The sequence below is a fragment of the Portunus trituberculatus genome, chromosome 16 (genome assembly GCF_017591435.1).
Source record: "Portunus trituberculatus isolate SZX2019 chromosome 16, ASM1759143v1, whole genome shotgun sequence".
In the NCBI taxonomy this organism is placed as follows: Eukaryota; Metazoa; Arthropoda; class Malacostraca; order Decapoda; family Portunidae; genus Portunus; species Portunus trituberculatus.
Genome location: NC_059270.1, coordinates 10,842,945 through 10,857,944, shown reverse-complemented (window position 1 = coordinate 10,857,944; position 15,000 = coordinate 10,842,945). Strand labels below are relative to the sequence as shown.

Genomic DNA, 15,000 nt, shown 5'->3' with positions numbered 1-15,000 from the left:
TTCATCATTCTGTTCATTTGATCATAATTTGGTAACCATTCTTTCCAATCGGCACGGGGATGGAAAGATTGAAGTCAGTATCACTAAACCACTACTATGCCGCCGCTGTATGGGCTTTACAGTAACACCACATCACCGTTATATTGTGCTTCCAGTGACGTCCCGCCATGTAACACTTAGCAGGTCGGGCACATTCTCCAAGCGTTCCAGCCAGAATTCCATATCACAAAAAAGTTTACGTCCCCGCTAAGCCTTTAGGGAGACTTCGGGTGAGATGGAGTTTCGGTACTTTGGGACCGTGAACTCGATACTTCCTCCATAACTTTCCCGACTCTTTTTTTTTTTTCATCTGGTCAGATCGCTCCACCAGTGTCGTGAGATAACCCTTTCATATCCTGTAACCTCACCATACACCCACACTACGGCAGACCTTGTAAGGAGTGGTGGTTTTGCTTTATCTCCTCTAATCTTCAATGGTTCTTTCTCCTTTTCTTAGGCTTTCACCTTCCTCAGTGCTGCATGTACGTCACGTATCACTGAAGGTTATTATTTTTTTTTTTCCTGTTTTCATATCGATATATTTTTTCTGACTGTGATGGGATTTGATCGGCATGTTCTATAATCATTAGTTTCTTCTACTTTATAAATGTTCTGTCTGTAAAACGCTTAGTTATAGAATATTTCGTCTTTTTCTTCACGCAGTTGTCTATCTTTTTTACGTTTTTTTTTCTATTTTTGTCCCTTTGCCTTTGTGTACACTTCATTACAGGCATCTCATTCCTCATGGATGGGTCATTAATCCCTTCACTTGCATTCTTTATAACACTACTCACAAACGCTCACGTTCCCAATGAAAGAATTACTTTCGTGTCCTGTCCATCCTATCCTGTATGTATCATCTCTTGATTTTATCTTTATTACACTTTGTGTGTGTGTGTGTGTGTGTGTGAGAGAGAGAGAGAGAGAGAGAGAGAGAGAGAGAGAGAGAGAGAGAGAGAGAGAGAGAGAGAGAGAGAGAGAGAGAGAGAGAGAGAGAGAGAGACTTATAAAATCATATTCACACAAATCCCTCTTGCCATAATTTATTAATGAAGTGCGTTACGTTTCACGAAGTCTCTTCTGTAGACTAAGGCAAGGATATCACTAGGTAGCCCAGATCGCGTCCATTCCTGAGCGGTGACTCGGGAGTGGTGGCAGCGCTGTAACAGTGGCCTCGTTACCACTGATCTTTCCCTTCAGACCCACGTCCACGGTTCGTTGGTTCCCACTGGAGCACTTTCAGGTGTTTATTTCCCCGTCACTCAGCAGTGGCGGCGGGTTGCGGGTTAGAAGGCGGTCAAGAGGGTCTTAACGTTGTGACAGGAGAAAACCAAAATCCTGAGGGTCCTTAAGGTCGAGCGATGCGATCAGGTTTCTATTAACAAAAGTTAGGATGACTTCGATGTTCTGACAGCCTGCTCTCTCCCTTCAACCCCTAAAGGATGTAATATTTCATAATTACGCTTCCCAAAACTTCTGTTTTCATGGCTAACATTGGCATTATAAATAGTATATTATGAATACAAATGATTTTTTTACTTTGCACGAAAATGAAAGCACTTGCAGTACAGAAGCTGGGTCACTTGATGAAAATAATCTGCTGAAAAACAAAAAAAGTTAAATCTCCATTCAATGATCCTCTGTGGACTGCGAAGTGCTCCTTGACCACATCACAATGTGAACCACATCTGCCCTCGGAGACCAGCGCTCTGCATCAGGGTACAACGATGATTATCTTTTCTGAGTTTCTTTGTAATAAAAACCAGACTATTGTATCCACTGTACCATGTTATAAAAATGCATATCGTATATACGACCACGTGGACTTGGGAACGTGTTCCTCCCACCATCTCACCTCATTTGACTATCCTTGGTGTCTCGGTTTTTTGCAGTTATCACTTCCACACCATTCTTATTTATCCTAAATCACATCACAAATGTGTTGTATGTAACTGACGGACGTTTCTTGGCAAGGGTTGAATAAATCGTGTCCAGGAGGGTGCTGGAGAGAGACCAACCTTACCCTTCGAGGCGAGCACACTATGTATTCTCTTCTGCATCTGTACTTGGAAGGAAGCTACAAAATATGACTCCTTCATTCCGTATCCACAGCCTTTTGGAGGCAGGATGGGAGGATGATGTTCCACGCCATGTCACATAAGCAGCAGCAGCGGTGATGCATGAATAAAGTTGCAGTTTTGAAGAAGGTTGACTATGTTAGAGAAAAGAGGAGAACAAACCAACCAAGGGACAGCCGAAGCTTGTCAGACTTCCACTGATAGAGAGGAGGGAAAGTGAAGAAAAACGTGATTGCAGCATCCATCTGAGAACTTCATGATTTACTGAAGGTTTATAGTACACTGAAGTTATTTGTGGTATGATCCAGATTTGAATGCCGGTTGGAGACCCTTTGAGTTTGTCTTCATACTGTAGGCAGTCTCTCAAGACGCCCTCAGCACGCATGGCACGGCATGTGTCTCTAATCATTGGAGAAGGCCTTTGTCCTCCATTTGATTATATTACGCGATGATGACCTGTTCAGATGGTATGTGACGCACACACACACACACACACACACACTTAGGCAGCTGCTCATCTGCGGGCCCCATCCGTTGCTACGGAGTGCACACTAAATAGTGCATGCTTCTCCAACAACCGCACATGGGAACTTATTTATGATTTTTTTTTTCTGTCCAATATTTACAATAAAGAGATTTTGTTTGAGCGAATGCTTGTGAATGTGCCTACATGCATGTCAGTATGAAAGTAGAGAAAGCACACACACACACACACACACACACACACACACACACACACACACACACACACACACACACACACACACACACACACACACACACACACACACACACACACACACACACACACACACACACACACACACACACACACACACACACACACACACACACACACACACCACATACACACACACATCCAAAGTAACCATTCCAAGAAGGCCGTAAACACTTTTTGAAACGAGCGAGGAATCACCTCCTCTGTAAGAAGGGTAGTGATGTATGATGTATGGAAGGTTTCAAACTTATCCATAGAACATAATGAGCTTCAAGGTCTCTTTCTTGGAGGAAATTTAAGCTCTTCTTTCTCTTATTCCTATTCTGTCCACCTCTCCAATACAAGAGATAACCAGTATTCTCAATTATCCATCCCTTTTTCTGGTAAACTATGGAACTTACTGCCTGCTTCTGTATCTTCCATCCTGTGACTTGAACTCTTTCAACAGAAAAGTTTCAAGACGCTTATTCTTCAGTTTGAAATTATTCTTTTTGATATTTCTTTTTGTACTGAAACCTCAATAGGATTTTTTTCCATCTTATTTGTTTGCTTTTGTCAGTGACTTACATAAGAAAAAAGTGATCAAGTCTATAACTTAAAATATAAAACATGTAAATTTCTCTCATGCAAACAGGCACGCCTAGACACAAACACGCACGCACACACACACACACACACACACACACTCACACACACACACACACACACACACACACACACACACACACACACACACACACACACACACACACACACACACACACACACACACACACACACACACACACACACACACACACACACACACACACACACACACACACACACACACACACACACACAAAGGTATAACTGTGTAAAATGAAATTTCCTGATCGCATTACTAGTTTTTCCAGATGTCCTTATATTTTCTTGGATTATTGCTTTAGAATCCGGGACTACCAGCAACTCGTTTACCTTCAAAGATTACTCTCCCGGTGACTGGAATTCACTAAGTCACTTGTACCGGTTGACGGAATAGCTTTTAAAATGTAAAGGGTTAGTCCAATAAAAGGCAGCTTTCTAGCAGAAATTGCGGTGGACGTTTCCTTCTTCAGGTGAAAGGTTTTCATCACTGGCAGGAAACTCTTCAGTGTCCCAGAAAGACGTCTTCACCGTCTGTAATTGACCCGTGCTAGCAAGATAAGTAGTCCATTCTCGTTCTCCATCTATGGACGACTAGTTAATATAGATGGCAAGGTTCAAATGTATGAGCGTGCCACTTGTGTACATTTACTGGCGAGCCGAGTGTATTGTGCTCCTTGGTGGTGCATGTTATTCTTTCTTCTGGTTTACGCATGTACGTTGTTTTCTATTATGGAATGAAGTTCAGGATTCTCGAATAAAAAAAAAAAAAGCTTTGAATTAAACATGCAAATCTACTACTTTTCATCGGGAATAGGTATTTAGTACAACAGCTGCAGTGAGTTTGTATGCATTACAAGGGCTTTCTGGTGCAAAGTGAAGTAAAATGACGTTCAACGACTTAAAAACTCAGAAAGACCGAGGTGATCTAAGATTTTATGAAATGATGTCCCTACAAGGATTGCTTTATTTCTTACTGTCCTAACAGTAGTATGCAACTGGCAAAGATTTAGCTTCAGTCATTATTGTCAGTGACTGGTTATCCAATATGATAGTTGATATATTCATTGCACTGGAAATAGAGTTGCAGTGCAGTGGTAAGCGCTATTTTTGTTGCAGTATTAAAGTTTTATTCACACTTGTTGCTATAATTATAATGCTGACGGAACAGTGGCGCTTAATTACCACTACAATTAATATATCCAGAATTAATTGTTTCGTGGAAAAAGCTTTGATATAAAAATAAATTAATTAATTAATAAAGAAAGAAAGAAAGAAAGAGGAAAAAAAAAAAAAAAAAAAAAAATATATATATATATATATATATATATATATATATATATATATATATATATATATATATATATATATATATATATATATATATATATATATATATATATATATATATATATATATATATATATATATATAGACACACACGCACACACACACACACACACACACACACACACACACACACACACACACACACACACACACACACACACACACACACACACACACACGTGCGCATCTTGCTATAGTATAAAGTTGAAAAAAATTATGAATTAAATTTGGTGAGCTTTCATTCCTTTTCTGCACACTCCTCCAATTCCTCTTGAGGCCAAGAACTCTTGATTAGCACTGTGAGAATGTCAACAACTGACGCTTTGCCTGAGGGACGCTTCTTTTTGCCAAACACGCCTGAGGCTTTATTTAATAGAAGAATGGCGGAGAACGAAAGGAAATAAATATGATGATGTTTTAAAGCTAGCTAAGCAAATATATCAGATTAGCTAAGATATTCAGGCAACAAAGCAAGGTACTTTTGTCTATAAAATATAAAGAAAATCGAAGTGTGGAAACCACACTCCCAATTCGAGTTAATGGACTTCGGGGACAAGCTTTCTTGGAAACCTGCATGTCCCTTATCTCTGATAATGTGACTGATAAAACGACTAAAGATGAAATACAATTTGTAACACAAGGAAACGTTGTAAGCATGAACTTACAATAAAAAGGCATACACACACACACACACACACACACACACACACACACACACACACACACACACACACACACACACACACACACACACACACACACACACACACACACACACAGATACACAATCATGTACATACAAATAAAATGTAGTCACAAATTATTTATTGAGTTTTCTAATGTTCATTATTTCCTTGGTGACAGTGGCACCACTCACAGTACAGCTGGAGGCCCCTGGTGAGTGGGTGAGTGCCGGCCAGCAGACATCCTTCAGGTGCCGCGTGGTGGGCTCCTCGCCGCCACCAGTCGTGCAGTGGTGGTTGGGCGGCCGCCGCCTTACTGCGAATGCGCCGTTGGTGAGTACAACAAAAGGCACTGCATGGAGGGGCGGCAGTGGCGACTGCAAACGTCAGCCAGAGTTGGAATAATGCCATTTGTTGCTTTGCCATTTCTCTCTCTCTCTCTCTCTCTCTCTCTCTCTCTCTCTCTCTCTCTCTCTCTCTCTCTCTCTCTCTCTCTCTCTCTCTCTCTCTCTCTCTCTCTCTCTCTCTCTCTCTCTCTCTCTCTCTCTCTCCTTTATATATATATATATATATATATATATATATATATATATATATATATATATATATATATATATATATATATATATATATATATATATATATATATATATATATATATATATATATATATATATATATTTTATAATAAGGTTGTGGCGGACCATGTTGATTCACAAATAGTTGTGGTTCCCATCTAGATAGAAATATCTGGTTAAAGGTGTGTATCCTGTAACGTGGAACTTCCTGTAGACCTCATGGAAGGCAGGTCTGGATGGAGGCAGGGAGGTGTGACCTTTACTGCATCACAACCAGGCGATCGCATCTCTTCTGAGTGTGTCTGTAATAATAATAATATAATATAATATTTCGGTTTATTTAAATGGCAACTAGTATAGAGCTGAAACTTCTACATATTACCCTACTTACACATATATCCTTATGTACTAACATTCATACACCTTAAGTCTACACAACCCCTTGTTGGCATCTGACATCCCGATGCGCAGCTGCTATTTATAGCGCCAGATAAGCCCAGTGACCTATTTGTTTGTTTCGGAGTTTGTTTCTCCTACCCAGCAGCGGGTCACAACTTCCGACTTACACAAGGTACCTAATCATTGCTAGGTGAACAAGGGCCACACACTTGAACAGAAGTCTTGTTCAAATGACCTCTGACCTGTCCCGAGAATCAAACTCTGTGGTTGAGTGGGTGTTTGTGGAAACTAGGATGATTTATATTATAAATATATACTCGTACTTGAGATTTCTTGGAAAGGAAAGTAAAACATCCTGATATTCACGATTACTTTGTTCAAAATGTAATAGCGGGACAGCTTCTTGAATCTTTCATATTTCCTTGGCTCCCCAGAACTAATACTTATGCCCAAGGGAATGCTGCTCTCCCACAATCACGCTTGCAAGCTCCAAGCTTTGTGTGTGTGTGTGTGTGTGTGTGTGTGTGTGTGTAATTCACCACCACCACCACGGTCGTCTGTTGGTCATCTAGCCAGCTTTCCCCATTACGGAGCGAGCTCAGAGCTCATAGACCGATCTTCAGGTAGGACTGACACCACAACACACTCCACACACCGGGAAAGCGAGGCCACAACCCCTCGAGTTAAATCCCGTACCTATATACTGCTAGGTGAACAGGGGCCACGCATTAGAAGCTTGCCCATTTGCCTCGCCGCTTCCTTGGACTGGAACCCGGGCCTCCGTGTGTGTGTGTGTGTGTGTGTGTGTGTGTGTGTGTGTGTGTGTGTGCACGTGTGTGTGTATGTGTGTGCCCTTTGTGTGTGTGCGTGCGTGCGTGTGTGTGTGTGTGTGTGTGTGTGTGTGTGTGTGTGTGTGTGTGTGTGTGTGTGTGTGTGTGTGTGTGTGTGTGTGTGTGTGTGTGTGTGCACTTCCTCCACAAGGCGACAAAATGGTCTATTCCAGGTCATACGTGAGCAATATAATAATGTAATAAAAAGAAAGTGTCTGCACCACCAGTGACTGCCTCCTGCGACTCTCATATTTCTTATATTTAGGTTTGAGGTCATTACTTTTTAGCGGGTGACACAACGCTATGCCTTCTCTACTCAACGTTATATGAGCAGCCATCCGTGAAGCCGTCGTCTATTGTTGCTCTTCCTCTGTATAGTTTACGTGTTAATATCATTAATTTGTAAGTTACTGGCGCACTGGCTGTAGTTAGAAAATATATATAATATGGATTTAAACTGCTATTGATAGTCTGCTACTCTTCTTATGTGATTTTTTTATGTAATATATCTGTTTTGTGTTTTGTTTTCTAAGCAGACTTCATAAACTAATGCTACATTCACATAACTGAGGAAAAGTATATGTTTTTGTTCTAAGTTTCTTTGATTTTTAAAGTAATTAATGTATACGCAGTTATGAAGGAAGCCAAAAGCATTGAAAAAAATATGTTTCTTTGTTATTTTAGGCGATTTCGTGTTATAAGAACGAAACTGTACGCTGAGTAATAGACTGTCAACGGCACACATGACGAGAGAGAGAGAGAGAGAGAGAGAGAGAGAGAGAGAGAGAGAGTGTGTGTGTGTGTGTGTGTGTGTGTGTGTGTGTGTGTGTGTGTGTGTGTGTGTGTGTGTGCGTGTTTGTGTGTATGTGTGTGTTTGTAAGACAAATTTGCAGATGATGATGAGAGATGTTCAGTCTTGCGTAGTTCAGATGCTCACGCTTTTTAAAGTTCTTATATTTTTATGGGTCACAAATATTTACTGTTTCTAAACTTTCGACGTTGTCATATTTCTTTTCTCTTACAGAGATCCAACTGTGTATAAAATCTTCATACATTATCGAGTCTTACTGGTGGCGAAACAGCAGCTCTGATGATTTAAGTGGAATGAAAGTACCACTCGTATACATCACTATTCCCTAGCCCTTTGTGTGACATGTTTCCAGTCTCTTCTGCTCTTCAGTGTGTAATGTGTGTGTGTGTGTATGTGTGTGTGTGTGTGTGTGTGTGTGTGTGTGTGTGTGTGTGTGTGTGTGTGTGTGTGTGTGTGTGTGTGTGTGTGTGTGTGTGTGTGTGTGTGTGCACGCGCGCGTGTAAATAAAAGAGAATAGAATAGAACATTTGTTTGTTTTGTTCGCTCAGACTTTATAAAAATGTATGGAGGACAGCTCTGCATTAAAGAAAAAAAAAGATACAACATATTAAAATCTTTTTTGACTCTTACTTGATCGATAATACTACGTTAAGTATATCCAAACAAACATCTCGTTTTTGTTCACTTTCCTGTGTATAGAAAAATATTTACAAGACACCTGTTAACAATATTTTGTTAACAATACTAACGCAGTTCTGTTATTTTCATTAATAGTTTTCCATGGGACATTGAATCCAGACATTCATAGAGATATATTTTGCAATTCCGAATGCAATTCTTAGAAAAGATGCTAAATTGTGTAGAAACTTTTCATTACAATTATACATTAGTAAAATATATTTAAATGTATCTTGTCTCTTTCTATAATATTCTGGTATATATATTTTTTTCTCTCTCCCACGTGATTTCTTTATTTTGGCAGTGTAGGAAGCGATACATGGTACTCATCACCCGCAGCACCAGTATCATATCACATCGATTACAAAGTCGCTCTTCTGCTTATATACCACGATAACGGCCTTCAATTATTGGAAATGTATTATCACTTGCACGTAATTTTGTGACAACAATTCGATTATTCCTCGATAATATTGTAAGGTACTTGCTAAATCCAAACGTTGTTTAATATAATTGGTAATTCCGAGAAATAGATTTAGTTGATAAATTGCTAAACCAGTTTGTAATGTACTGATCTTCTAATCTTAACTCTATAGCATTTTTAAGCCAAGATTCATTTATATAAAACATTCTGTGCAAACATGAGACGTACCACATTCAACAAACATATTTTTGATATTCAACAGCCATGGTGACTCATGCAGCTGAAACGAACATTTATACATTAAGTGGCTTAGTTTATTTTCTTTACCAGAGATTAATCTACTAAAGAAAAATAACCATTTTACATTTGATAGTGATTTGTATAGGACAGACACCAAGTTCCCTGTAAATTACATCATTGTCCCTCTATGTACATATAACAGATGCTTAAGACATTTAATTTGTAACATTTCAATTTCTCTTATCACATCACATCCCCAAATTTCAGATGCATACATGAATACAGGTAATACCAAGGTGTTATACGGTTAAACTTTCATGTTAACTTGTAAATGAAATTTGCGACACTTACTAATTATAGAATATATCGGTCTTTGTGCCTGATTCCTCATTTCCAATTCACCTTTATGAAATCTTTCATTACATTAGAAAACTAAACCCAAATATTTGTATTCATTTACAACTTCTATATTTCTATTACCAAATTAAAGTTATGGTTGGTTCTTATTTTACTCCTGAAGACAATAATTTTGGTTTTGCTATAATTAACTGTGAACTTCCGTTAGCTACAGTAGTCGTATAAGGGTAACAGGGATTTTTTCATTTGCTTTTCTCTGTCACACAATAAAACAGTATCATCAGCATACAGTAATACAAACAGCTTTAGCTTATCACAGGAGTACTTTCTTGCCCTGGTGTACTTATGCGGTGAACCACTGATACATCACTGGACTCAAGTTCCACCCGATATTAGCAGCAGTACCAATTAGTTTCACCTCCAGCACCTCCTCATTTTCATCATCCTCTTCACCTATATGAAAGACAAGTAGGTCATCTCCTCCTCCTAAAATGTTCAAGATTATCATTATGGTATTTATGTAGCAGACTCAAATTTTGCACCAAAGCGTATTCATACCTTAGTTTATTCACGAGTATTTCGACTACGTTCGAAACAGCAGTCGACACAGCCACTGTTATGATGTTAATAATGCTTGGCATTTCAGTTTTTGCTGGTGCTCTGCTTGTGTTATTGTTTTCATAAGAATTTTTTGCTTGTTGCGGTATTATGCGATACGCTTCAATACACTTCTGAGCAACAAGTTGTTCAACGTAAGCTGGGTTACGGAGCTATCTCAGATATGTTCGTCTAGAATGACAGAGTGTGTGTGTGTGTGTGTGTGTGTGTGTGTGCTCCTTCGCCCAATGACTTCTAAATTGTGAATGAAATTTGTATTTTGAGTTCCGTTTTTTCAATAACCTCAAGACCCGCACCTCCCTACTCGTTTGCACTAAACTCGACGTCTCTGCAGGCGTTACGTTGCCTCTCTTTTATTCTTACTCAACATATACTTTTATTTTGAATTTCATACTAAATTCTGGAGAAGTAGATGCAACTCAATATTTTTTTTTTTTTTTTGCTTCCCTATCCCGGCGAGACTTGATATGATGTGTTCTTTTCATTTGGTTTTTGGGAGACTTTTGTACCAGAGAAGCTTCACGGCACCCTTCCATCACACAACTTGGAGGCATTCTAAGGAAAGAAATTATGAAGTCTGGACTTATGGCTAACTGTTTGGAATTTTCTGATGAGAATTCTCTCTCTCTCTCTCTCTCTCTCTCTCTCTCTCTCTCTCTCTCTCTCTCTCTCTCTCTCTCTCTCTCTCTCTCTCTCTCTCTCTCTCTCTCTCTCTCTCTCTCTCTCTCTCTCTCTCTCTCTCTCTCTCTCTCTCTCTCTCTCTCTCTCTCTCTCTCTCTCTCTCTCTCTCTCTCTCTCTCTCTCTCTCTCTCTCTCTCTCTCTCTCTCTCTCTCTCTCTCTCTCTCTCTCTCTCTCTCTCTCTCTCTCTCTCTCTCTCTCTCTCTCTCTCTCTCTCTCTCTCTCTCTCTCTCTCTCTCTCTCTCTCTCTCTCTCTCTCTCTCTCTCTCTCTCTCTCTCTCTCTCTCTCTCTCTCTCTCTCTCTCTCTCTCTCTCTCTCTCTCTCTCTCTCTCTCTCTCTCTCTCTCTCTCTCTCTCTCTCTCTCTCTCTCTCTCTCTCTCTCTCTCTCTCTCTCTCTCTCTCTCTCTCTCTCTCTCTCTCTCTCTCTCTCTCTCTCTCTCTCTCTCTCTCTCTCTCTCTCTCTCTCTCTCTCTCTCTCTCTCTCTCTCTCTCTCTCTCTCTCTCTCTCTCTCTCTCTCTCTCTCTCTCTCTCTCTCTCTCTCTCTCTCTCTCTCTCTCTCTCTCTCTCTCTCTCTCTCTCTCTCTCTCTCTCTCTCTCTCTCTCTCTCTCTCTCTCTCTCTCTCTCTCTCTCTCTCTCTCTCTCTCTCTCTCTCTCTCTCTCTCTCTCTCTCTCCTCTCTCTCTCTCTCTCTCTCTCTCTCTCTCTCTCTCTCTCTCTCTCTCTCTCTCTCTCTCTCTCTCTCTCTCTCTCTCTCTCTCTCTCTCTCTCTCTCTCTCTCTCTCTCTCTCTCTCTCTCTCTCTCTCTCTCTCTCTCTCTCTCTCTCTCTCTCTCTCTCTCTCTCTCTCTCTCTCTCTCTCTCTCTCTCTCTCTCTCTCTCTCTCTCTCTCTCTCTCTCTCTCTCTCTCTCTCTCTCTCTCTCTCTCTCTCTCTCTCTCTCTCTCTCTCTCTCTCTCTCTCTCTCTCTCTCTCTCTCTCTCAATATCCTGCTTCAGTGAAACCATTTTTATTCTGACAGACTTCAGTGGGCGGGAACGTGAGCGTGAGCACGGTGAGGTTGACGCCACAGCCTGGCGATCACAAGGTGCCGCTGGTGTGCAAGGCATACAGCCCCAACCTGGCTGGCAGCGTCCTCCAGGATCAGCTTATCCTCGCCGTCCACTGTGAGTATTGCTGTTCACCTCTGTTGCTAACCTTTTCTTTAACATTTGCATTAGAATTCTTTATTGTGCAAACACTTCATACTTTGTAGCTAATTTGAAGGAAAAGTTTCGTTTTGACCAGAATCATAAAAATTGTGTGTGTGTGTGTGTGTGTGTGTGTGTGTGTGTGTGTGTGTGTGTGTGTGTGTGTGTGTGTTTTGTATCAACAGTCGTTCCTGTCGCCACGGTGAGTGTGCATGGTGGTGGGTCCGAGGCAGCTACCGTGCGAGAGGGCAGCACCGTCACCTTCACCTGTCACCTGCAGGCCAATCCTTCCGTGTACAACATCACCTGGTTCCATAACGTGAGTCCGGGGGCTTTTATTGCTCTGTATAATGTGAGTATTTATCCCCATCAAATATCATTAACTATAAGATGGGGTTCTTGGTTATTCATCTATTTTTAATCAAAAGAAGAGATATTCAACAACCACATTGATGAGATAATGCAAACATATAAGTATCAAAATTCTGAATAGACATCAAATATTTAAAAAGAAAGCATCTCTCACTGCCTCTTATGAAGGTGTGAAGGTGAAAGTGGAACATGAAAAAAGATGAAGAAAAAAAAAAACTTACCCGAATTTGCAAGTCAGATGTGAGTGCAGGAAGAAGCAAGAAGTAAAACTGTGACAAGAGTAGAGTAATTACCTGCACTGGGGACACGTTCAGAAAAATAGTAATATAATTGGAAAAGATGTCTAAGAGAGAACGGGGAAAGTAACTGTCATAAAGTACCTGAGGATTTGAAGTACTTGGGTGTATGAGATGCATTAGAAGATGGAATACAATGGAATAGTGTTTACACACACACACACACACACACACACACACACACACACACACACACACACACACACACACACACACACACACACACACACACACACACACACACACACACACACACACACACACACACACACACACACACACACACACACACACACACACACACACACACACACACACACACACACACACACTTTATGTTCAGAATAAGAAATATATGCAAATGAAAAAATTAAATGATGTCCCAATGGCAACATATTCTTACTCTATTTCCTTCTTTTTCATTATTTAATCTTTAGTATAAGCTTTGATAAAAATAGTCTGTCTTGCCTCTATCTGTACAAGACACCAAAGACATTACTTTGCATGAAAAATATGAAAAGAAAAAGCAGTCTCTTGTATGAAGAATATTTTCCATCTCTTGTAATGATCAGTCAGGAGAAGACTGGACAGGTGAGTTTTATCAAGAGTGAGAATATCGACCAAGATGAGAGCCGCTAATTACTGAGCAAGACAGGAGAGGCTACCTCTGCTCCACTCCCAGGCAGAAATCAGCGAACGTGTCTGACGCAAAGCTCTATTCGCTTTGTATCGTTGTCCTCACCTTCGCTATGAATTCGTCTTTCTCTCCATCACTGCTAATCTATCCAATATTAACTCTGTAGGTCCATCTCTATTTGGATGCATGTCTGTCTGCACCACTGTCCCTCAGCCAACCCCTTCCCCCACGGCATGTCGTATCCTGCAACAAGAGCGCAGCCCAATACTCCCATGCCGCTGTGCAATACTGCCTGGTATTGGAGTGGCCCACCCGAGCCGCGGACGAGATGCTTAATAGATCCTCCTTGTCCCACCGCACCTTGTTGAATGGACACACGCGGGAAAAGGCGGAGAAACACACAACGGACATGCATGATACACTGTAATATTCTCTCTCTCTCTCTCTCTCTCTCTCTCTCTCTCTCTCTCTCTCTCTCTCTCTCTCTCTCTCTCTCTCTCTCTTTCTGTGTGTGTGTGTGTGTGTGTGTGTGTGTGTGTGTGTGTGTGTGTGTGTGTAATTGCGCTTATAGTATAGCGATCAGAAATAAAGCAGTTACACAAACAGATACATATATTTCATTGGTACGGCTACTTGCAAATAGTCATAGTGTCCAAGCGAACACCGCAGAATATTACCCTCTTCTCATTCTGGGTGGCGAGAGCGTATGAGGGTGCCAAAGAGGGACACACTAACACACTCAGCGAAACTGTCTTGCAAGTAATAGAATTATACAGGATGAGGTTCATGAATCCGTTAATATTGTGAGGTTTATATTAATCTACACATTGATTGAACTGTAATACAAGGAGACTGTACTTGTGCTAACGTAAGAAATTAATAAATTGAAAGTGATTGTGGAGGTCATCGGGACACTCTATAATTTGAGCAGCTCCACTTTTTCATCATTTGACTAATTATGAGATAAAAGTAACAACAAGAGATAACTGGAAATTTTTTTTCTCGCTTTCGCTGTTCACAAGGTGCATGCGTCGAAAAGTCGTATTTATAACGAAACGAAGGCAACCTGTCAGCCAGAAGACGCAGCGCACCCATGCAGACTCTATTCGATACGATCATATACGTAAGAGATGGATTTTTTACTAATCTATTTATCTTTTTTTTTCTTTAGCATGTGTATGTAAACTTCCGTTTTTTGTAATATATGCATCAGTTAGTCAGTGATTCATTTCTTAATGTATCAGTGTCTGGCCGGCTGTTTGTGTGTAACTGTTTGTTCTCTAATAAACTAATTCATTATTTATTATTGTGTTCTCGTCGCCTTTGATCTAGTATGTGCCTGTCACCGGGATTGCTGTGTCTGACAGTGCGTTGTGTGACT

At 40.5% G+C, this 15,000-nt stretch overlaps 1 protein-coding gene across 2 annotated transcripts in view; it reads left to right on the top strand.

Annotated features, from left to right (window-relative positions):
• The window catches only part of LOC123504606, a 105,434-nt gene that overhangs the window by 56,377 nt on the left and 34,057 nt on the right, over window positions 1-15,000 (top strand). For both annotated transcript variants that reach the window (XM_045255268.1, XM_045255267.1), the window contains exons 7-9: window positions 5,695-5,846; window positions 12,146-12,290; window positions 12,500-12,633. In XM_045255268.1, the coding sequence (XP_045111203.1) occupies window positions 5,695-5,846; window positions 12,146-12,290; window positions 12,500-12,633 (431 nt within the window). The remainder of the gene's footprint in view (window positions 1-5,694; window positions 5,847-12,145; window positions 12,291-12,499; window positions 12,634-15,000) is intronic.